This window comes from Meriones unguiculatus, chromosome 16, assembly GCF_030254825.1.
Source record: "Meriones unguiculatus strain TT.TT164.6M chromosome 16, Bangor_MerUng_6.1, whole genome shotgun sequence".
NCBI lineage: Eukaryota > Metazoa > Chordata > Mammalia > Rodentia > Muridae > Meriones > Meriones unguiculatus.
In genome coordinates this window covers 5,586,149-5,609,005 of record NC_083363.1, presented here as the reverse complement: position 1 = coordinate 5,609,005, position 22,857 = coordinate 5,586,149, and the positions used below count along the sequence as shown (strand labels likewise).

General features: G+C 46.5%; 2 protein-coding genes across 6 annotated transcripts in view; one reads left to right on the top strand and one right to left on the bottom strand.

Annotated features, from left to right (window-relative positions):
• Positions 1–22,857, bottom strand: part of Cmtr1 (cap methyltransferase 1) — a 39,441-nt gene that overhangs the window by 2,702 nt on the left and 13,882 nt on the right. For both annotated transcript variants that reach the window (XM_021633444.2, XM_060369192.1), the window contains exons 5-21: positions 20,286–20,378; positions 18,589–18,660; positions 17,253–17,347; positions 17,070–17,142; positions 14,359–14,557; positions 13,299–13,417; positions 10,942–11,038; positions 10,494–10,626; positions 9,503–9,682; positions 6,666–6,722; positions 6,069–6,126; positions 5,444–5,512; positions 3,493–3,624; positions 2,620–2,742; positions 1,965–2,056; positions 1,398–1,466; positions 306–353 (exon numbers count right to left, since the gene is read on the bottom strand). In XM_021633444.2, the coding sequence (XP_021489119.1) occupies positions 306–353; positions 1,398–1,466; positions 1,965–2,056; positions 2,620–2,742; positions 3,493–3,624; positions 5,444–5,512; positions 6,069–6,126; positions 6,666–6,722; positions 9,503–9,682; positions 10,494–10,626; positions 10,942–11,038; positions 13,299–13,417; positions 14,359–14,557; positions 17,070–17,142; positions 17,253–17,347; positions 18,589–18,660; positions 20,286–20,378 (1,709 nt within the window). The remainder of the gene's footprint in view (positions 1–305; positions 354–1,397; positions 1,467–1,964; positions 2,057–2,619; positions 2,743–3,492; positions 3,625–5,443; positions 5,513–6,068; positions 6,127–6,665; positions 6,723–9,502; positions 9,683–10,493; positions 10,627–10,941; positions 11,039–13,298; positions 13,418–14,358; positions 14,558–17,069; positions 17,143–17,252; positions 17,348–18,588; positions 18,661–20,285; positions 20,379–22,857) is intronic.
• Ccdc167 (coiled-coil domain containing 167) overlaps positions 1–22,857 on the top strand; it is a 48,879-nt gene that overhangs the window by 17,452 nt on the left and 8,570 nt on the right. The window contains exon 5 of one of the 4 annotated variants that reach the window (XM_060369195.1): positions 7,850–12,141. The exons of 1 other annotated variant lie outside the window; for it this stretch is intronic. In XM_060369195.1, the coding sequence (XP_060225178.1) occupies positions 7,850–8,078 (229 nt within the window). In that variant the 3' untranslated portion in view covers positions 8,079–12,141. Of the gene's footprint in view, positions 1–2,821; positions 5,077–5,611; positions 6,076–7,849; positions 12,142–22,857 lie in introns of those variants that run through there. 2 more of the 4 variants (XM_060369197.1, XM_060369198.1) reach the window with 2 other exon arrangements.

Here is a 22,857-nt window from a genome sequence, read left to right as displayed (position 1 = left end):
CTCAATCTGTGAGCTGGGGTTTAGTGTTCCAAGCAGCCTGCTTTTCTGCTCCTTGCAAGGACAATCCTAACTATGGCAGCATCGATGATACCCCTATTTCTGCCTGATAGAAAGTCACCCTTGGTCCCCTCCTGACAGGTGCTGAGCTAGCTCACAGCTGGGACTCTGAACTGCAGCAGGGCAAGGGAGGGAGGGTGAGGTAGTGCCAGGACCCAGCTCCATAACCCACACTGCAGACAGAATGACTCTTGACTGAGCCATGCACCTCACCCCACCAATCTGAAACAAATGGGCTTGTTACTCACCTGACAAAAATCTTCTCCATCTCTTCCAGCCTGTATACCTCCTTCACCCTATGAAGAGAGCAGGTGACAGAACTTCCAGGGAGGCCCTAGACTGCCCTTATCCTCAGGCCCTCCCTGCAGCCATCAGCCCATAAAAACTGAGGCTGCTGACCCTGCGGCACTGCTTCCTATAGCCTGTCTAGGTTTCAGAGCTATGACATAGCCCCTTGGGCCTGTACTAGCAGCTGGCATTTAGCACTAAGTCTTGAAGACAAGAGGGGGAAAAGAGGACAGATATAGCTGGCAAATTTCTCTAACAGCATCCTATCCTCAGGCAGCCTTCAGTGGCACTACAGGCCAGAAGTCCACAGGGTCTTGCCTGGCTCTATACATAGACATTAGGTCTAACTGAAGCTAAATTATTCTGGTAGTTCTGTTATTCTTGAAGGCACAGACCCTATATAGGGTGTAAGACACTTGTTTGAGGCTCAGCACTTCACATCTGGAGGGCCCAAACTTGCCTGTTGAAACCAGCAGGCAGGACATCATACAGCACAGGCAAAGCTCACTTTGACACTGTCATGCATCCTCAATGTTGGGTTTAATTCTAAGTTAGGTGAACACCACCAATGACTCTGGTAATGGGTCAATAAGCATCTCATCCTCCGGTGCTGTCTGTAACAGCCTCTGACCTAGAGAAGGTAGAATGCTCTCCATCTATCCCCTCTCCTGCCGTAAGCCTGGAACTTAAGTTCCAGCCCTATCTACTTCCTGTTGACAAGGCCACTATTCTCTCAAGCACTTCCTCTCCCTTTACCATCCTCCTTTTAGAATCAAATCCTCATTTCTTGTTATTTCCTTACCTGGAGGCCACAGTCAGCTAAGGATGCTCAAGCGTGAATGAGTAACTCAGGACAGGCAAACTAGGAAACTAACTCACTCTGCCAGGCAGACAGGGAGCTACATCCCCAAACCTCTGACAAAGGGTCAGTTTAGCTCCAGCCCCAACTCAATCAGTCCCTTCCGCTGAACCCTCCCATCCCACACTAGATGGGAGAAGCAAGCAGCAGGAAGCCACAACCCCAACGGAGTCTGAAAGAATGCCATGCTCACCTGATAGGATTCATGTCTGGTCGACTGGGCTTGGAAACTGCTTTCACAAATTTTTCAGCAAGCAGAATTCTACAATCCAAACAGAGTCCTTAGAGGCAAGCTAGGGGATCTCACCTGAACCAAGGCATTTCCACCATGTGAGAGAACCTGGACCGACACAAACCTTCCAAATTGCAGCATCCCTGTCCCCGACAGCCCAACCTGTCCTGGAGTCTGGCTTCTAATTCTGCGAGCTGTTAGCTGGTTTTTCTAAAGTGTGCCTTCCTGCTGCGTTCAGTCATCTCCACTAGGACTTCAAGTGCTAACTGCTATCGCACAGCATACACTCTGTCAGCCTAGCCATGATTTTTAGAAGAAACCCTCTTCAAACAAGACGACCCTTATTCAATCAACACAAAAATGACCTCTACAATCTAAACTGTGCTGAGATGGAATATGCTAGAATCTGAGAAGCAAGGCCCACATCTCGGCAAATTTCAATGCCAACTGTCTTTCCTCCTGCCTCTGGGCCCAGCCTATGGTGGATATGAGAAGTCCCGCCCTCCCTGCCCTAGGGCCCAGACACACCGCTGGTTGAAGTGCTGCTCTCGAACATCGCTGCCATTCAGCACCAGAACATCAAGGATGTGGATTGCACTGATCTTCCGCTGGGCCTTCCCCTACAATGATAACCATGCTGTCTGCTGTGCAGGTGCTGACCTTTGGCCTACTCTGCCTACTGTGTGTGGCATGCTAGCCTCCATCCACCTACTGCTAAGCTGGGGAAAAGGTGGCACTGACCTCCCTGCATGCTCGAGCAAGGACTGGCTTGGACTTGAGAGTAGGCTTTAGGCACGAGAGCCCTCATGAGCCTCAAACCATTGAGACTGTTCCTACTGTGTGGCCTGTTCACACTGAGTGTTCGGAATGTCATCCCTATACTATAATAACTCAAAGCTCCCAGAATGTCATCCCTATACTATAATAACTCAAAGCTCCCAGAACATAGGAATGTTCTTTCCTAAGGGGTTGCTGGTTACGAACTAAAACTGGCTACTGAAAATACCTAGCAGGATCATCAGGAGAGTCTGCCCCTTCCCAGGACCTTCCACAGTGCAAGGCAACTGCTTTAGAGGGAATTATTCTGTTATACCATGAAATCAAACTAAGGTGTAAGGCCAGTCTTCACAGGACTCCCAACCCCCTTACTCCAGAGCCATGTGTGAACAGAAACCCTTCTGACCTCTCCTTTAAGCTCATGCACAATTTCCACACAGAGCAGTGTGTCCCGGGGCAGCTCTGTCTTCAGGTCCAGCTTCACCCAGCGGTCAGATTGGCGGCCATCCCACGTGTAAATCTGGGACTTCTGCAGGCAGGGAGAATGGTAGGCATGGAGAATGAAAAACGGGAAGCTCTGTACTCAAAAGACCTTTTTTACTTGGCAGCTACAAGCAGACAAAGGCGGGCCAACGTCAGTAGAAAATATCTAGGAGAAACAGGTTTTGTGGCACTTTTCTCTTCAGCCTCCACAGAGGTAGAGATGGGCTCCATCTTTCTGGTAGGAAAGTGCAAAAGACCTTCATCTAGGTTTGATGTACATGCAAAGACTGGGATTACAGGAATAAGAGAAAACAAAAGGAGAAAAATACAAAGTATGGACACAAAAGGAGTAATTAGGGAAGATCAACTACCTGGAAAGATGCAGGGTAGGAGAAAGCAAAGGCTGCTAGTAAGATGTAAAGCTAACAGGCCCACCCTCCCTCTGCCCAGAGGAGGAAGATGAATGTCTTCCAAACAGGAATTGGCAGGGGGTGGGATTGCAAAGAACTGGGTATCCAGGATCAGCCACATGAGCCACTGACTCTGAATCTCTAGAAAAGCAACAGCCTTCCCTTCAGCAAGGCAGAGTTAGGCAGTGGGGAAGAAACAAATACATGAAGAAATGAAAGAATGAATGAATCACATTTGGCAAGCTTGAGGCAAGAAAATAAATAAGGTTTCAAGGAAGTCCTTTTTGGTGCCAACAGAATGAACACATACAGCGTGGCCAGAAGCCATCCACATCTATAGGCAGGACACTGTCACCAAGTCAGTGGGAGGCCAGCTGCCGACTTACCCCCAGGCCCAGGAGGAATTTCTGCTCGCTGCCAGACACCATACACCGATATTCCAACACAGGACGGATCTTCTCCAGGGTTTTGGCAGTGAGCAGCGTGGGCTTGTAGCTGAAGATATTGATGTCAGTGTCCTGTGGGATGGATCAAAGAAAATGCTGCTAGGCTGGAGGAGAAACCAGCACTTGCTCTCAGGAGTAGGCTTCCCTGCGCACTCTTCTCTACCGAACCAATCACTAAATAGATACTATTTCCAATCAGCTGCAGTTTTCCTTAGGATCTATCGGGAAAGGAAAGAATCCACAGAACACATGGGATTACCAGAGCTACAGGGAATGTCACCAGAATAGAGCAGTCATGCATTCAGTGACAGCAAAAGCAAGGATTCTCCAGCAGTTGGCCTGAGAGCAAAGAAACAACCTCTCTATCCCATTCAGAAAAATGTGAATGTTTTGAAGTTCATTCTTTAGTCTTTAGACCCTCACAAAACCAGCACTATGACCACAACTAGGCCAGACAGAAGTGATACCATGGGAAAAGCTAGGAGATTGATGGCAGGAAAACTGAAGGCTAGCTTGTTAGAAACAGGATAGAGAAGCTAGGTTCAGGCCAGACCCACTGTGGCTCCTTTGCAGTTCCCCTGCCTAAGATCATCCCTCAATCCCTCTCACTCCTGCAGACAAATCCCTTATGACCCTGAACTTTAAAGAACCTTATGGCCAGGTGGCACAGCCATAGTCACTGGAAACAGTAAAAGTCATAAAGTTCCAGCAAACCTTAGACAAATGCTGCAATCCCTATCATTCTGTCTCTCACTTGTAGATTTTTGGTCTCTGTGTGTTGCATTACTGGGGAATTTGTGCATTTTTAGGTCTTTTCCAGAGAAAATTATGTCTGAGTCTTTTTAGGAAAACCCTGAACTTTCTATCCTTACTTCTGCTTTTAGGGAAATAACCTTAACTGGTCCTATTTGGAAGTCTTCCTTAAATCACTAGAGCTTGTGATAAGAAAAGATAAGCACCGAAATGCTAGGAAAAGTAACTCAAACAGTGTAACTGGAACAGAGAAAGCTAGACTAGAGCTAGCTGACAAACTCTGAACGGCAGGAGACTGGTAACAGAGTCATGGCTCTTTTTACAATACGCTGAGCTCTCTGAAAATGTAGGTTAAAGACAGGAGATTTGGACAGGGTATACCCCAGGAGGAGTAGAGCTCATTAAATAAGGTAGATTGACTGAAATAACCTTTCCTGCTTAAAAGCATGGATGATGAAAGGATATGGATTTAGGAATTAGTATTTGCTATTTATAAAAAGACCAGTTCAGATATTTTGTTTGTTTGGAGTGCTTTAAAATTATAAATACTGCCAGGATAAAAGCAGACTGTCATATGATAAATGTGTTTGCTTTGGCAGAGACATTCTTTAGATTCTCTGAATTGGAGTTATAGGGTTGATGGTAAAAATAAAATACGTTCTATTTGTGTGCTCTAATTGTGACTAAGCTTGTAACCCTGGACACATAATGAAAAAAAATCAAACACATGTCTGGAGACAAAAATGATAAAAGTCTGTACTTCTTGGGTAATCATTAGTCTGCCTTTGTTCTGTGAAACCTGTATAAGTAAACAATCTGCCTCCTAGTCGGTCAGAGCTGCAAGGTTCTCCTGACCACTGTGCCTGACTCCTCATCTCCTCTCAGGCCACCCTGCCAACCCCCGGCAGCCAGCATGCTCTTTGCGTGGCAGAATGCTGGCCCAAGCCCGTCTCAGGAGGAGATTCTTGCTGGCCTGAAGTGATCTTGGGAAACCCTATATAATACAGCTTGCGTGTGGAGACTAGTCCGCTCCTTTAGCTTCCCAGGTTGATGCCTTCTCAATCTTATGGAAGCCAGGTTGACATCTTCTGCCCCTAGAAAAAGGCCTCTAATATGTTGCCCCAGAAGCCAGATTTACCTTGATTAGCTCAAAAAATTTGAATTTGGGGTCTGAAGAAGAAGGCGCCACCCGAGCCCGGTCTGGGATCTGAAAGTAGACAGCAAAGGCTTTTTAAGTGTGTGGGCGTGTTTTACATCTGTGTGTCTGTGTATTACATGTGCCTGGTGTTCCTGGAACTGGAGTTAGGCATTTGAGAACGACCATGTGGATGCTGCAAACCAAGCTTGGGACCTGTGGAAGAGCAGCTAGCTAGTGCTCTTAGCGGCTGAGCTCCAGCTCCGGCTTTGGTTTTTAAGTGCCCTGTTGACACACTGTGGAAGGAGAGGTGGCATGCAAGCAAACAGGCCAGCAAGGGAGCTGCCGGTGCAACATTCCCTGTGAAGTCCCTTATGTTGATACAACCCAAAGCCAAAGCCTTTCCCCTATGTGTATTACTATATAGAGCCATCTGGGCAAAATACAGCCTACCCAGAACATGTGTGCTTTTAACCCAGCTGCAGGCCAAGTTGTCAGGGGGGCCAGAAGGTAACTTGCAACATGCCAAGGAGCTGAGCACCCTTTCAGGTTGGGGGATGGGGAGTTGAAGTGACAATCCTGTTCTCAACTATGGCTTCCTGGCCTGGGGTGACAGTGGGCTGCTTACCTCCCACAGTCGGAGGCATTCTTTCCGGATCTCTGCCTGCCTAGGTTCACTCAGGGTCCTGGGGAAACAAAGCCAGCACAAGATGAGACCTCCAGGGGCCTATCTGACCTCTCTAACTGCTTAGAGGTACAGCTGCAACAACGAGCATCTGAGTGGGCATCAGGACTGGCCTCTACAGACAGCTCAGCATTTACAGACCAAAATCACATCCCTTCCCACCACCTGCAGCCACACCACCTGGATGCCAGCATTCCCAGTACATCCTTCCCTCCACCCACCAGCACATTCTGGTATCTCTTCTGTTCTCAAAGATGTCACTGCTAATATCCCACTCTCATGAACCCGTCAGAGTGGCTTTGAAGTCACCGTTAAAGAAACAGAGTTGAATGCCACCAAGCAGTGGTAACATACACCTTAATCCCAAGTATTCGGGTGCAGAGGCAGACAGGTCTCTGAGTAGGAGGATAGCCAGGGCTACACAGAGAAACTGTGTCTCAAAAAAACTAAAAAAGAAAAAGAAGAGAAAAGAGAAACAAGTTGGTGGACAGAACAAAGCAAGGGCTTCCTTGAAATTGGTGGAAAATGGACAGTACTCACGTGTCTTGTACAAAGGCATGGATTTTAGCCAGAGCTTTGATTTGCAGACTGCAGTAGCTAGGAGAAAAGAAACAACACCACATTGGCATAGAAATGTAGCCAGAACAGAGGCCATCTGCATGTGAGGAATTACTGGTGAATTAAGTGCCGCCGACCCAGCAGCTAGAGACTGAGAGCAGAGCACAGCTGAGCCCAACTCAGACCAGACACTCCAATCACAGGTCTTTCTGAAAAGGTTCTTATCCCACCCTTCAAGAGCTAACTAAACAACAGCAAAGCCTATTCCCAGTCCAACTGCAGACAGCACTGACAAGACAGTTACACTGACAACTGTGCTTTCTTTAGCTTTTACACACGGTGTCTGGCACTTAATAAAAGACTATCAAGGGGGCTGGGGAGATGGCTCCACAAGCATTTGGGACCAGAGTTCAGATCCTCAGTAACCAAATAATTGCTGGGCAAGCGCTGGCAACTCACCTGTAATCTCAAAACTTGGGAGGTGGAGACAGGATTCCTGGAGCAAGCTGGCTAGCTAGACTGGGTGAGTTGGTGAGCTCTAGGTTCAAGTGAGAGACCCTACCTCGATACATAAGGTGAAGAGCAACTAAGGAAGCCACCCGATAGCAACTCCTGACCTCTTGAAAACAACCAGAGGAAGACGCATGATAAACAAGAAAATAATGACGAAGCTAATTAATGGGAGCTACAAGTGGCTCAGTGGTTAAAAGCATTCACACCAGTTGGCTCACAACCACCTATATGCCCCTGGCTTCTGTGGGAAATGGCACTCATGTGCACAGACGCAAAGAAACAAAATGGGAAAGGAAAACATTTTAAAAACCGAACGGTGCTTCCCATCAGAAGAAAGGGAAGTGAGAAATGTGGACTAACATCTTTAACGTAGTAAAAGGAAAATTCCATATGCAATTAAAAAGTTCCTTAAAAAAATGCTTTTTGTGTATTTATTTTATACGTTGTTTTCTTGTGACAGGGCCTCATTATGTAGCTCTTTTTGTCCTAGAAATCAGAGCTCCTCTTGCCTCTACCTCCTGAGTGGGATTAAAGGCATATACCACTATGCCTGACTAAAAATGTATTTTTAGACAGAAGCTGAAGAGATTGTCTCTTTAAAGTGTGTAGGCTGAAATGGAATGATTGTTTAAGTAGGAACTTGGTTTTCACAGGAAGGAAGCCAGACATTTGGAAGAGTGTGTCAGGAAATACCAAGGACAAGACACTGTGATCCTAGCACTTGAGATGATCACAGAGGCAGAGGATAACAAGTTCCACCCAGCCAAGGCTACACAGAGCAGGCAAACTGAGACTTTTTGGAGAGAAAACAAATCATTCACCAGAAAAAGAAGAAAAAAGAAAAGCCTAATTGGATTTTATTATCAAAATTTAAAAATCTGAGATACCCAACCTGGAAAGGAAATTAAATGATCTCACTTCACAGATGACATGCCAACGGAACAAGTTAGGAAGCCGAAAAATAAATACTCATTTACTATTGTTTATTAGCATTGCTAATGAAACAGCAAACGATTTTTGGAAAGTGTGCCAAGACCATTTAATAGAGAAAGGACGGTCTTAGAAAATCTGAAAGAACAAAAAAACAACGAAGTGGGACCATTAGTTACTGCCATATCCAAAAAATAATTTAAAATAGAGCACTTCAACACGTGGGCTGAACTTATAATATCTGACAAGAAGACAGATAGGAAGCCTCACAACCACAGGTGCAGTAAGAAATGAAAAAGCAGGCCACACTGGTGTTAAAAACTTCTGTTTCAAGGACATAATACAGTGAAAATACAGAGCAGGAGACAATACTCACATCCAAGCCTAGTAAGAGATTAATGTCTAAAACACAAACACAGCCCTTTAACTCAATAGCAAAAAAACACTTCAAAAAAACGTCTGAAAAGGAGAAATGACCAGAGACATGGCTCAGCAGTTAAGAATGCACACTTGGGGGCTCAGAGGTTAAGAGCACTCGGTGCTCTTCCAGAGGTCCTGAGTTCAATTCCCAGCAAGTACATGGTGGCTCACAACCACCTATAATGAGATCTCGTGCCCTCTGCTGGTGTGCAGGTGTACATGCAGGCAGAACACTGTATACATAGTAAATAAATCTTAAAAAAAGAAAAAAGAGAAAGAGTGCACACTACAGCGACTGGGAGTGGCACGAGCTTTAGCCGAGCACTTGGAAGGCAGAGGCAGAGGCAGAGGCAGAGGCAGAGGCAGAGGCAGGCAGATCTCTGAGTTAGAGGCCAGCCTGGGCTGACCTTGTCTGGAGACAAAACAAAACCACGCTGCTTTTGCAGAGACCCAGGCTCGGCTCCCAGCACCCATGAAGTGGCTCACAGCCTGTAACTCCAGCCCACAGCCTCTCCTACCATCAGTCTCCGGTTCCTGTGGGCAGGGCTATAGAGCCAGGGACCCACCTGCCACTTCTGGGACAGGACATGCTTAATAGATCAGGGCTGGGCTGGAGAGGTGGCTCAGAGGTTAAGAGCACTGGCTGTTCTTCCAGAGGCTATGAGTTCAATTCCCTGCAACCACATGGTCACTCACAACCATCTATAATGAAATCTGATGCCCTCTTCTGGCATACATACATGCAGACAGAACACTCTGTACATAATAAATAAATCTTAAAAAAAAAAAAAATCAGGGCAACCAAAAAGTAGCCTGAAGTCCTAGAATGTCTAGAACCAACAGAGCAAACACAGATGACAAAATGTTCGAAAGCCAGGAGGTCACCAGTCCTTCATCCTCTAGGCTTCCTTAGTAACCCATCAACACCAGCAGACACAGGCAGGCAGTCAGCTTACCTCTCATTAGACCGTATCATGTAGTCATTAAATTCATGGTCTCCTTTGATCACCATCAAGGGAACTACCAGGTTGACATCAGACTCAGTGTTCCGAAGCTGGTTGAGTTTAATATTCACAGAAAAGAGGTAGTCCCGCACGTCCTCTATGCCCACCTTCAGACCTTTGCACACCACATACCTGCAGGAGACACCCTGTCACTCCAAGGAGCAGGAACCTTTTCCCTACACCTTCACCCCACTGCTGTAGAGCCACAAAGCTAAACAGCCTTTCTACTCAACCTTAAGCCTGGACTCAAAGGGCAACATATCATGTGTGCCTTAAAAACTGCTACCTCATGTCCTTCCTTTTCATAGGAATTGGTAGCAAATGCCTTTAATCCCACTTGGGAGGCACAGGCAATCAGGTTGTTTGAGTTCAAGGCCAGTCTAGTCTATGTAGTAAATTCTGGGCTCGTCAGGGCTATTTACTATAAAACCCTGTCTCAAAATAAAATATTTAAATCCCTTATCTGAGACCGTTTCTACTTTTATGGGGTAGGGGTGTTCCCAACTGCCCTACACCAGTAAGACACAACTTGGAGAGGCTGTCAATTGTAGACGCTCCACAGAAATCTGCACTTTAACAGGCTACCTGACAACTCTAATTGGCCTTGTTTTTCTCTGACCTCGTGTGTGGGCACCTGGATGCCTACAGCACCTCTGTATGGTGGCCTCCCTGCCTATTCCCAGCCTATACTTCCCGAGTGTCTTCTTAATAGTCACACTCTTTCTATTAACAGGAGAACCCCATACAGAAATTTGGTAAACCCAGCTGTGGAGGGGGCAGTCCGAACAACCTGGGGACGACCACTCAGACAAGGATCCCAATTCTCGAGAATCACATTTCCAAAGTCAAGGTTTTTAACACAGTTTGAGAATTCATGCCAGACAGAAGCACAGGGTTTTCTGCTGACTTCTGACCAACCAGCTGGCAGAGAGGAAGGCCTTACCGCTCTGAGTTGGCAGGCCTGCTGGTGATGGGTTTGAAGAGACACACACGCTCAAAGCAGCAGTATAGCAGGTAGATGAGCCCCACACTGAAGGGTGTGAAGAGGTCAAAGGTTTTGCAGATGAAGTGGCCCCCTGTATTGAAAAGAAAATGCTCAGGGCAATCAGGGGCTACTCCAGGATGTGGGGGAGGTCACTTGAGCCAGAAAAGATGACTGAAACTGGTCCATACAAGTTCAAGACAATTTATGAGGCAACCAGCTTCAGAAAATGTTTTGGGGATCCTCTTGTCTTTTCTTCCCTGTATTCTTCATCTAGCCACAAGCCACCTGATACAAGAGTTTCTTTCTCCTTCTTTCCTTCCATTTCTTAACCAATCCCTATATACATGCTCCCGTCAAATGGGACCTCAGTGGATCCTTGGGGAAGAGAAAACTGAGGAAGCATCACCTGTCCGGACAACAGACAGTGCCATGAGGAACTGGCAGAGCAGGAGCTGCTTGCTGAGGATCTCCTGCAGGTTTTCCTGCCCCTCCACAGAGAAACCCTGAAAGGAGAGCACAGGATGGGAGAGAAATGATAAGGACAGAGAATCACACTCCTACCTCATTTTCACCAGGAGCTCTTGGTACTGTCAGACAGCCACCATCTGACTGGTGAGCATTTCAATTTCTTTGTCAAAGTAATATGGTGAGTTACTACTGGATTTGAGCTACCTCCTGCTTTATCATTCCTAAACCACAGGACCAAGTCTGCTTTTCCAAAGAAATGGTCCAGAAAACTAAAATTCACACGCGAATCCAGGGACAAGTAAGGCAGAAGAGGCAAAGTACTGACTCATCACTGGTCAAATACAAGATAGAAAACATTTAATTGCTAAGAAGAGCAGGAGCACACATCAGGAGGTATTCTGCTGGGCTCTGCCACTGCACTGCACTGACTGCTGAAGGCCCTAGGCCTGAGAAAGAGAATTTCCAGACAAGGATTTACTTACAGTACCCACTGAGCCCTGAGCTGTGGAGCCCCTTCCTTCCAGATGGTACATTCTGAGGAATGCATGCTCCAAGAATGCATGCTGCAATCTCTAGAGCATCTCCCTTCATCAAAGAGCTGCCAGTCATGAACCATGCTTATACCCAAGTAAAGGACACAGGCAATGGGAGAAAAGGACTGGTCTTAAGGAGTACCATTTCAGCTTTACAAAATGAGAAAGTTCTAGAAATCAGTCACACAACAGAGTGAATAGACAAACACTACTAGGCTGTCCACATAGCACAAACTGTGCCGCATATTATGATTATACAGCAGAGGGGAGAGCACCAGCTTCTGTTAAGCTGCCCCCACAGGCCAGATCTCATGATGCAGCCCTATAAAAGTAATGTTTACTATTGTCTCCCAGACTTAAAGATGCTTCTCAAAATGCATGTTTGTCATAGAGCTAATTAGGAATTCAAAAACAGGGGCTGGAGAGATGGCTCAGAGGTTAAGAGCACTGGCTGCTCTTCCAGACATCATGAGTTCAATTCCCAGCAACCACATGGTGGTTCACAACCATCTATAATGAGCTCTGGTGCCCTCTTCTGGCCTGCAGGTCTACAGACAGACAGAACATTGTATAAATAATAAATAAATAAATCTTAAAAAAAAAAAGGAATTCAAAAACAGAGACAGGCATGGTGGTACCTGCCAATAATTCCTAATTCCAGCACTTGAGAGGTAGAGGCTGGAGGATCAGGAGTCAAGGCCAGTTTGATCTTAGAGTAAGTCTGCAGCCAGCCTGAGCTATTTGAGACACTGCCTTAAAAAAACAAAAATTAAAATAGGAGAAAGGAAAAGATAGAGATGGGGGATGGGGAGTGGGAATATGTTCAGTGTGCAATATATACTTATATGAAAACACCCTGTGTTAACACATTCCCATAAACAATGAAAACTCAAAATAAGTATCAGAAATAAAGCAAAAGGCCACGACAGACCTCCTGCTACCAACGCAGAAAATCCTTGAGCTTGCAGCCCTGCTGTCCATCTGCAGTAGAGGCAAAACTGGCAGACCCCACACATCTGCCCAAGGGGAGCAGTATCTTCCCCCTCGCCAGCTGCAACCCTGTCCATCTTCTATCCCTACTGTGCACAAAGCTTCCGGGAGCCAGTGCATCATCCTCAGGCCCCTCTTGACACTCTGCCTTCCTTCCACACACAAAGAACTCACAAGGCCCAGCTATGTGATCCTGTAGCAAATGGCATACTGTCTGTCCTTTCTCCACATCAGAAATGATCACCTTTATTATGTTCTCTCTGCATCCTGAGTGACCGCTCAGGTAGACCCTTGAAAATTCACTTCAGCCAGCCAAGCACCTCCATGGATTCTGTGCTGCTGCTACTGCTTAAGTATCTGTCAGCGCAGGAGAGACAGCCTCTAGCAGCAACAGCCAAGGTGACAAGATTGCATGGCGCCTCCCATTCACTTCTGCCTGGTTGATTTCAGCTGGAGCCAAGAGCCATCAGTCCCTCAGCTTTTTTGTTAGCAAAGTAAGCTCAGCAAACATGTCCACAATGGTATACTATTTATAAAACTTGTAGAAAAAATATATAAAATAGATAAACATGTGCATCCTTACTATATGAAATGAGTTACCATTTACTGGGGCAGTTAAAGAACAAAACCAAAGCATTTCTCAAGGGCTAGGGGAGGGGGCGTTCAGCAGCAGATCACTTACTAAGCCCAAGGCCAAGAGTCTGACCCCAGCACAGCAAACAAAGCAAGCTTCACAACACATCCTTAAAAATCTTTACAGAAAGTCACCTACCCCATCTGCCATCAGAAAGTGGACACCCTTGCGATCTGTGTTATCCAGAACAAAATTCCGAAATGCATTGATGTTCTCTGGTCGAGTGATATCTCCATCTCCATCAACCCCACCCTCACCTGAGGGGACACAAGAACCCTGTGAGTTTACCTGCTTCAGCAGCTGGGTCAGGAGCGCTGAGATCCAGCACCCATCCTGCCTATGGTGACAGACTGGCAGGAAACAGGCCTGGCTCTCAGAAGCCAGGGTTCAAAGGGGACTGACCAGCCAGAAGTCATCAGCTGAAGAGAGGATCTTTGATGTTTGAAAACCAGTATTAGCCAGGCATAGAGGCTCAGGTCTCTACAGGCATTCAGGAGGCTGGAGCAGGGAGCCTGCCCATAAATTTAAGGACAGCCTGGGCTACACAGGGAGTTTTAGGTTGGCACGGAATACAGAATACAAAGTGAGACCCCTTCTCAAAACATTAAATCCTAGCACTGGAGAGGCGGAAGCAGGTGTATCTCTGTGAGTTAATGCCAGCCTGATCTACATGGTGAGTTCTAGGCCAGCCAGAGTTATTCAGAAAGACCCTGTCTCAAAAACACAAAAACAACAACACAGAGAACAAAACCATGTCAACAAACAGACAAACAACACCCCAACATGAACCTCCAGTAAGGACAGTAAGGAAAGAGTTCACGGTCAGAGCAGAGGGACTGCTGTAGCTACTGAGCCTTCTGCTGGTAAGGGCAGCTCATCCCAACACACAGGGCTGCAGCTGGGGCATGTGATCTGTGTTTGCCAGTTTTCAGCAAGGAATCAGGGAGTTTCATTATCCCCGTCACCACACAAGAACCACGGTCCTACAAGGATGAATTAATATGGCTTTGATGAAAATTTGCCCAGAGGAGTGCAGGCCTGTGGTTAAAAAAAGGCCCTTCAGAGGGATCCAAGACCTTCATGCCAGAGACTGTGAACCCTGGCTAACAGAATAGGGCACAGGTAGCAACAGCCTTCAAGTCCCCACATAGAAGCTACCCTCACAGTTCCCATTCCCCGCCCTGTTCCATGTCCGTACCATAGTAGGGCTCGAAGAGCTCACTGGAGGCTGAGTAGAAATCCTCCAACTTGAAGTCGTTAGGGCCCTTCAGCGTCATCCCAAAGCCTTTTGCATGCCACTTCTTCCTCCATAGCACATACTCTGAGAAGCCACCTGGGCCTGCGCAGACATCAGCAAAGTACAGAAGGTCAATCCCCGAGTCCTTCAGCAGTGGCTTCTGAAAAGAGAAGTGGAAGACAAGGAGATAGGGGAAACATATGGCTCAGTGAGGAAAAGAAAGGAGAACTCAAGGAAGGGAGGCAAAAAAAAAAAAAAAAAGCCTATCAGCAAGTATAATCCAGAGCCCCCACAACACCCAGGATGTTTGTCCTCAGTCACCACCACTGCCCTCTGGAGCTTCACCCCAAACACCTTTCCCACAAACAGGCCAACTCAGACTCCTAACGAGCACATCTGTGGCTGAGAGGTATCCTCATATCTCAGGACTCTGTGTTTCTTGTACCCTGGGGAGCAGAACCTTGCACACAGAGGAAGAAACACCAAGATGCAAAGCAACCTGTCCACACAGCTGGAACAAGGCTTGGTCAGAGTCCAGGAGGCCTGACATCAGACGACTGCTCCCTGAGCACCCGTATCTGGGGCTGTAATACTACCCACCTCCCAGCCTCAAGGACTTGCCTTCCTACACCACAGCCTCACTCTCCCCTCACTGGCGCCTTCTCTTCTCTGTCCTTCCATTACCTTTATTTTGCAATAAATTTAGATGGTTGTGTACATAAACCATCCAGCACTTGGAGGCTGACGCAGGAGGATTATTGTGAGTTCAAGGATAGTCTGGGTAACATAGCAAGAAGGCCTTGTCATGAGACAAGGGACCTGCCAGAAAGTCTGCTTACAGAAGGAATAGGTGGTTCTTAGCTCTGCCACTTCCTCACTGTGCAGTCAGTGTCAAGTATATATCTGAAGCTATTAAGCTCAATTGTTCAACTATAAATTAGGATGAGGGTATAGGCTGCTATAGAATTAAAGAATGCAACCTGTGGCCATGGTCTTTCTAAAACTATGAAGTAGCCACAAATAAAAGATGGCATTATAATCAACTCAGTCAACTTCCCTGAAGTAAAAACTCTAGCCTTCTCCATACTTTTCTCCTCTATCTGCCAAGTGCAGTATCACACATAGGGAGCACTGTCGCTGCCTCTCATTCCCACTAATGAGACAGAAGGGTGATCCCCACATTCACTGTATCCATCACATTAGACAGGCTTCTCTTAGACATACAAAATCCTCAGCACAGAATCCCTCATATGATGTCACTGATACCCCAAGACCTAAATCCCTCCTTCCCTTGTTTCTTCTAGCTCTAGCTCACCATTTCTTTTTCTTCCCTTAGACCCTTTTTCCTTTTCCTATAAGCTGCAACACCACAGACCAATTATAAAACCTCAGAATTCCTCCTCACTCCTTCTCTACACCACACCAAGCTTCCAGTTTTCCAATGATTAGGCAATAATTTGTCTGACCCAAACATCCCTAAGACCCAAGCATGTTTATGCCTCTGGCCACTCCCACCTCTGTTGGCAACTGCTCCCTGAAAACACAGCAGGCCTGCTAGGCTTGGCTGTCCCTCAGGTCCTCAGGGAAAATGAAGATGAGAAGGAAGAACACATGAGGGTCTAGAGAGAAACGACGTTTATCATGGAGTGCAAAGACACACCTCTGACCGGGCAATTTTCCCTGGACACAGTCAGTTCAGGTCAGAAGCTGCCTGAAGCTGTCCAAACACACTGCATTTCCCTATGTCACAAACATCCACCTCGACCTGAATGGTACAATCCTGGTGCCTACTTCATTCTCATAACAGCAAAGACAATAACCAGATACCAGCTGCTGAGGGCATGCACAGTCAAAAGCCCAGACAACGCTGTGCCTTCTCATCAGCTTAACGGAACTCCTCTGCTAGGCAGGAGCTTTAAAGGGATTCACTGGTGGCTCAGAAAATTAAAGCAACAGTGTATCAACCCAATTTTCTCAAGATGCTAATTCCAAGAGCCTTTTCTCCTGCCTGCTGGCCTGAACATGGGGAGGAAGGCCTGGGAGAGGACAGACTGAGGCTGGAGGGCCTGTACTCCAGTGTTTACCAGCATGGAACGAGTACTTAGGCAGGTGGAGCTGAAATAGCGAAGAGCTTGGAAAGAAGTTCCTCTAGCTGGTGGCTAAGGAGGGGGTAGAGTCTAGGAGAATGAGGGTTCATGAAGCAGAAACAAGTCTGGGGGCAGCTGGCCCTGTCCTGGCCCTGTCACTGTAAAAGAAACCAACTTCCTAGGTGTGGGTAAAAATGCTTTGAACCCAATGGGAATTCTAGAATGAAATTTCCCTTCTTGCATTCTCTATCATTATGGATGGCTGATGTTCAGAAAAATGAGATGTAGCAGAGCAGAAAATCATTTTGCTCTACCGCATCTACAGAAAGGGCAAAGCCTCATAATTATGATCCCACACAGAGCTTGTTCAGAGTAGCAGAAAAAGAAAATGACCCTGGTGAAATCACAGATCTTTAGGGCCTGGCACACCAGGCCACTCCTGAGACCAGGAAGCACTCAAGGACTATGTGGGGAGTGCAGAGCAAAATGCATTGCTACCGCGTAGCAGGAACACACTTGCCTTGAACAAACGGCAACCCCTGAGCCACCAAAGCTGAAATCCACTCAGCACCACAAAAATCTCACCCCATCAGAGTCCAAGGGATTTGTGAACATACGATCAAACACAAAATCCATGTTAGCCATCTTCATTGCTGCCCTGTAACAAAGCAAGATAGAAAAGCATGGATCAGCCCCAGAAGTATGGAAAACTGAGGCTCAAATGAATGGTGGGGTTATACAAAGTGAAGGGAAGGGAGCCCAGCAGACCTGTTGAGGAAGAAGACTCCCCGGATCATCTCGTAGGGGTTGGCTCTGGTGCGTGCTCGCCGCATTTCCTCCCCATCCAGGATGTCAAACACGCTCTGCAATGAAAGGAGCACACACTATAGCAAGTGCCATCCCAGGCCCTCTGGGGTAGGACCAGGGTCTTAAGACTGATTGCCCTCCAAGGAACTGGGTTCCTGCTGCATCTCAATGCTGACATATCCAGTTGTGCAACCCTGACAAGTTGCTGAATCCTTCTGACCCTCAATTACCTCTCCAATAAAGTGACAAAAATCCCAGTGAAGCAGGCACCTGGCTTGTGATCAAGTCGTTAAAAGCACCTCTGCCACACAGAAAGCCAACTCTGCTCACAGTTAGTCCTCACAGCAATTGTTTCCCCATGCCACCAAATCTTCCAGGGGATCTAAGTACCAGCATTTAGGTTCCCCTGACTGGAACTCTAAATTTAAAAACAAGCTGGACAATGATGGTACACGCCTTTAAGCCCAGTGCTCGGAAGGCTGAGGCAGGTGGATTTCAGTGACTCTGAGGCCAGCCTGGTCTACAGAGGGGGTTCCAGGAAAGCTGCGCCTACACAGAGAAACCCTGTATTGAAAACCCAAAATAAACAGCTTCCTGAGGACATGGGGACACACACACACTCTCCCACCTTCTCTCTAACTCTCCTCCCCTCTCTAGAAACAAGACATCCTCATTTCACTTGAGACATGGTCACGTTATAGATGTATTTTCAACCCTCTGTCTGTCAAAAAAGGAGCTTTGTGAAGCAGCCTTCATTCTTTTCCAAACCACCTCCTCCTCAGAGCATACCGGATGTGTGCTTCCTGACCGGCCAATCAGGCCACAAGATGTGTGGGGAGGACAACACCCAAGTGTTGCTACATACTCCAATTTCATTTAATGCTCACAACCACCCAGAGAAGCACTCTCTTCAGTTTTACAGAGAAGACAAAAGACATCCAAACTACTAGCCCAAAGTCACACAGGAAAACTACTACAGAAATGAGGCTTAAATACTGACTTGATGCTAAAGGTAATTAAACTTCACCAGGCCCCTTGGGTATGACCAAGGTCTGACACACTGAGGTTAAGCGAGGTCTTTGCTGACTGCTGACCACATGGACAACACAACAGTCCAAGGCCGGAAAGTCATCAGAAAAATACTACCTTGGACATAGGCATCATGCATACTTCCATTCCCATCTCCAGGAAAAAAAAAAAAAGTGACTGCTACACCCAACAAAATACAAGGACAGAAACACTAGAAAAGCCCCCTCACCTCACCCCCAGGCTTCCCACCTGGCCAGCCCAGCCTTACCTTACATTTGAGCACACTGTGAAGCAGCTCTTCCCCACAAAACTCGGTTTCATCTTCAATAATCATCTTTCTCTACAGGGAGAAGAAAATCATAAATACTGACCAAGTGTGACTATTTACTGGAGAGTGGGGAGATTAGGATTCTGAGTGCTCCAAGCAAGAAGGGGGTTAGGTCCCTGCCAAGAAACAGCAATCCCCAAGGGGCAGAAAGAGACAATCCCAAATCCCCGTGGCTGTGCTCCAGGCTGTGAAATGAAGCAGCGTGCTAGGAGCTCTGGGTAGAGTACCATATGGTCACAGCACGCCCAAATGCCGAGGCTGGAAAGAGCACACAGGAAAGAGACACATAAGCTATCTGCCCCTAGAGCAGAAAGGCAGAAGCACAGGGCTCCTCCACATGACAAGCTTGTCTTTCATCCAGTAAGCTGCCCACTCCGAGAGAAACAGAAATGCCTGACACTGGGCACTGACTTGGTGACTTTACAGAAAACAAAGACCCAACTAGCCATCATGAGATGACAGGTCCAGCCCAGCCTGTCCAAGTGTCACTACCTCAAAAACATCACCCAAAACTTTGTGGCCACAAAAGTTTTTAATTTTCTCCCCGAGGGTTTGTGTGGTATGTATGTATACGTGCGGGCACATCCATGCCATGGCATTTATGTAGTGTTCAGAGGATTATCTCGGGACTTGGTTCTTTGCAGCCAAACAGGTTGGATCCAGGGATCAGACTCAGTTCATCTGCATACAAGTGTCTCTACCTACCAAACATCTCACTAGGCTGCTGAAAATCTTACATTTCTCACAGTGGGAGCTGGGGGGTGCTGGTTCAGTCTAGAATGCTTGTCTAGTACGCACAAGTTCAGTCCCTAACACTCTAGAGACAATCAAAAACCTCCCCCAGTTATTGTTTATACGAATGAGCCAGTACTTTATTAAAAGGTATCACTCTAGGCAGTGGTGGCACATGCCTGTAATCCCAGCACTTGGGAGGCAGAGACAGGTGGATCTAGTTTGAGGCCAACCTGGTCTATAAAGTAAGTCCAGAAGAGCCAAGGGTATGAAGAAAACTCTGGCTCAAAAAACCAAAAAATTAAATAATGAAAATAAATAAACAAAATAACCTTATTTTCAAAACAAAGTTTATTTCTGGAAATTTCTTCAATTTGTGGCTTGGTTAAAAAAAGAAAAACAAAAAAAAGGGAGCCCAGTTCCCTGCCTTGGTTCTGCATTTTAATCAGCTGTTAGTACAGGCACTGGCCTCTGGAAAACCCCATTAGATATATGGAGAAAGTCAGACTGAAAAGAGCAAAGCCTTGGAGTGATGAAGGCAGCTTTGACTTTGGGGAGCTCCTGAAGTGATCCTACTTCCAGAGACCACCAGAGTGGTAATCACTCCTCATTTCCAGTTTTGTAGAGTAAGATTAATTAATGTGCGATAATGCCCTGTCACTCTGAGGAGAGGAACTTTCATCTGAGCTGGGCCAAGCAGTGGCCTGAGAACAAACTGACAGGTAACAAGCTATTCCAAAGGTATCTCCTGGGGACAGAGAGAACTTTTCTACTTTTCAGGTTTCATGCCACAGCTCCTGGGCACACCTGTGACAGAGCTTCCACATTTCTCTAAACTGCAGTAGGCAGATACCAGACTCGAGGAAAGAAAAGGCAGAAATGGGTACATTTTCATGAAATCCTACCTGTCCCACAACCATCCAGTCACTCATTTCCCGAGAGTCAGGAATTTCAGTGGTACATTCTGGAAACCATGATACCTGCTCACAGGCACTGGGCTACAAACAGAAAAGGGACACACAGGTCAGATGAAATAGGCCTTTAGGATTCTACCCAACCCACCAGGGTTTCCCCAAAAGAATGCAGAGGGACTCAGGCCGAGAAGGCTCTAAACTGTGGTATGGAGTGCAAGTGGTCAGACATGAGAAACGAGAGCCGGAATGAAAGCTCAGCTTCTGAAGGACAGCTCCAACTCTGCTTGGACTCCCTTAGAAAACTCCTGAATCTTCAATGTCTCTTTCATTTGTCCCAGTACTATTTGGTGATTACTGTGTGGAAGTGGCCCAACTGCAGAATGAAGTAAGACAAGTCTTTGGCTTAAGGTGTTTAACAAGAGAATGAGGACAGAGAAGTAAGTAGGCAGTGTCACATGAATACAGTTCTCCGAAACAGTAAGACTTAACAGCACCTAGCTTACCTCCTAATGCCTTTCAACACTGTTCACAAAATAACCCAGAGGCTGTTCCCCAACACTGATGGTGGAAAGCAGGAGTTCATCTCTAATGTCTGCCTCCTCCTAGCTTTTCAAGTACTTTCCTGAACAAACCTTAGCAGGGCTCTTACAGCACTGTACACTAACACCACTTGCAGAGCTTTTCAAGAGTGATGCCTTTCAGAGCACATGTTTGAAGTTGGTCTAAGGTGGACACTGAATTTATTTAAGTCTCCAAATAACTATACAGTGATTCCAGGACTGAGTGCCACTGGACTAGGAAATGAGAATTCGAAGCCTATCCAAGTGGCTAAGCTGAGTGGCAGCTGAACAGACTGCTCCCCAAGCAAGCAAGTCCCCACTGACAGAGGAAGCAGTGAGATTAAAAGCAGTATCATATGCTCTGAAAAGCATAAATGGTATCACAGTGCAGGGTCTCAAGGACAAGGCAACCATCATTAAGACAGAAGAGTTAAAAACAAAGTGCCCTCAAGTCCTGCCCCACTGAAAGGGTCAGAACCACTATGTCCTTGTTTCCACACACATGAGGATGAGGAGAACACCCAGTATTCTCTAAGGCCTCAGCCTACACGTAGCCACAGTTACAAATCTTTACCCAGTTCCACATCTTCTCACCACAGCTGTGAGGCAGCAGAGCAAGCCCACTGTGAAGCTGTTAGGCAGAGCCCATCAGAATCTGAGAAAATCTCAGTAATCTCCGTACACCATTCACCAGTCTTTTTCCCCCTGAAACATCACAGAGGCAAACCCCCCAGCAGTTTCCCAGCACTCAGAGCCACACCTGCTTCCCTATAGCCACATGCAGACGGTCGGACAACTGTGCCGGTCCCCTGACCTCAGCTCTGTATGCTGATGTCTCACATCCTTATTGTTTTCAGGTGCTTTAATTACCCCTATTTCAAACCCTTTGAGGAATAGGTAAAAATGAATAAAACTTCAACACCACCTATGCATGCAAATGAAAAAGCCTGTCTTCCTCCTGGATACCTCTCAGTGATAACTACTTTCCTGGTATGTATGAGTTTGAGTCTCAACCTTGCAAAGAAGTCTGTCTTAGAACAAATTTAATCAAGGGAAAAAAACAAAACAAAACAGTTCAACATCACAGTAGGAGTGCGGCACATAAGCAAACACCTGCTCAGAACCTGGATGGCAAAACCTGTGAAGATGGGAGAATTTCAGGGCTCGTATTCTGTCCTGTTTTCAAGGGGGCAGTGGGTGTTCCTCTGCCTGCCCAACCCTCCTAGCAGAGAGAGAATTCCTAAGCCTGTGAAGTTTAACAGTCTACCAGGAATATTAAAGTTCTTCTCCTATCATACTCTATACATATTCTACATCCTATCAGAGTCTTCCTTCTATCTATCTAGTGTTATTCCTAGAAAACAGAATCAAACTGCTCTCTCTGCATTCTGCCTCTGAGAGACCAAAAAGATTAAAAATTAGCAGCTATTAAGGCCTGAACTAGGTGGGTGAAGTCCAGCCATGCCCTGAGGGGAAGAACCTGCCTTACTGCATTCTTTCCCCACCCACTAGAGATACAGTTGCTAGGAAACTGGCCCATCCCCCTAGGGAGGAACACCAGGTCATTAATGGTTTGGGGACCTTCCTATAGCCAATCAATTAAAAATGTAGCATTTTGACCAATAGATGCTTGCCAGGCAGGAATCGCCCCTGCCTTGGGCATGCTGGGAGGGACCAGAATCTTTAAATCACCCACCCAAATAACCTGAGCACGGGGCACTCGGCTTCCACCGCTTTGGCCGTGGGGGGTGTGGGCCTAAGCTGAAGCTTGTAATTTACAATAAAAAGAATCTCATGTATTTACAGCAGAGTCTAGTTATTCCTGGTCTTTGGGGTTCGTGAACTGGGCAGAACACCTCCAGTGTTCTTTTTGTACCTCTCAGTTAGTTTATACTGCTGTGATGAAACACCATGACCAAAAAGCAGTTTAAGAAGAAAAGGGTTTATCTGACTTACACTTCCACATCACAATTTGTCACTGAAGGAAGTCAGGACAGGAACTC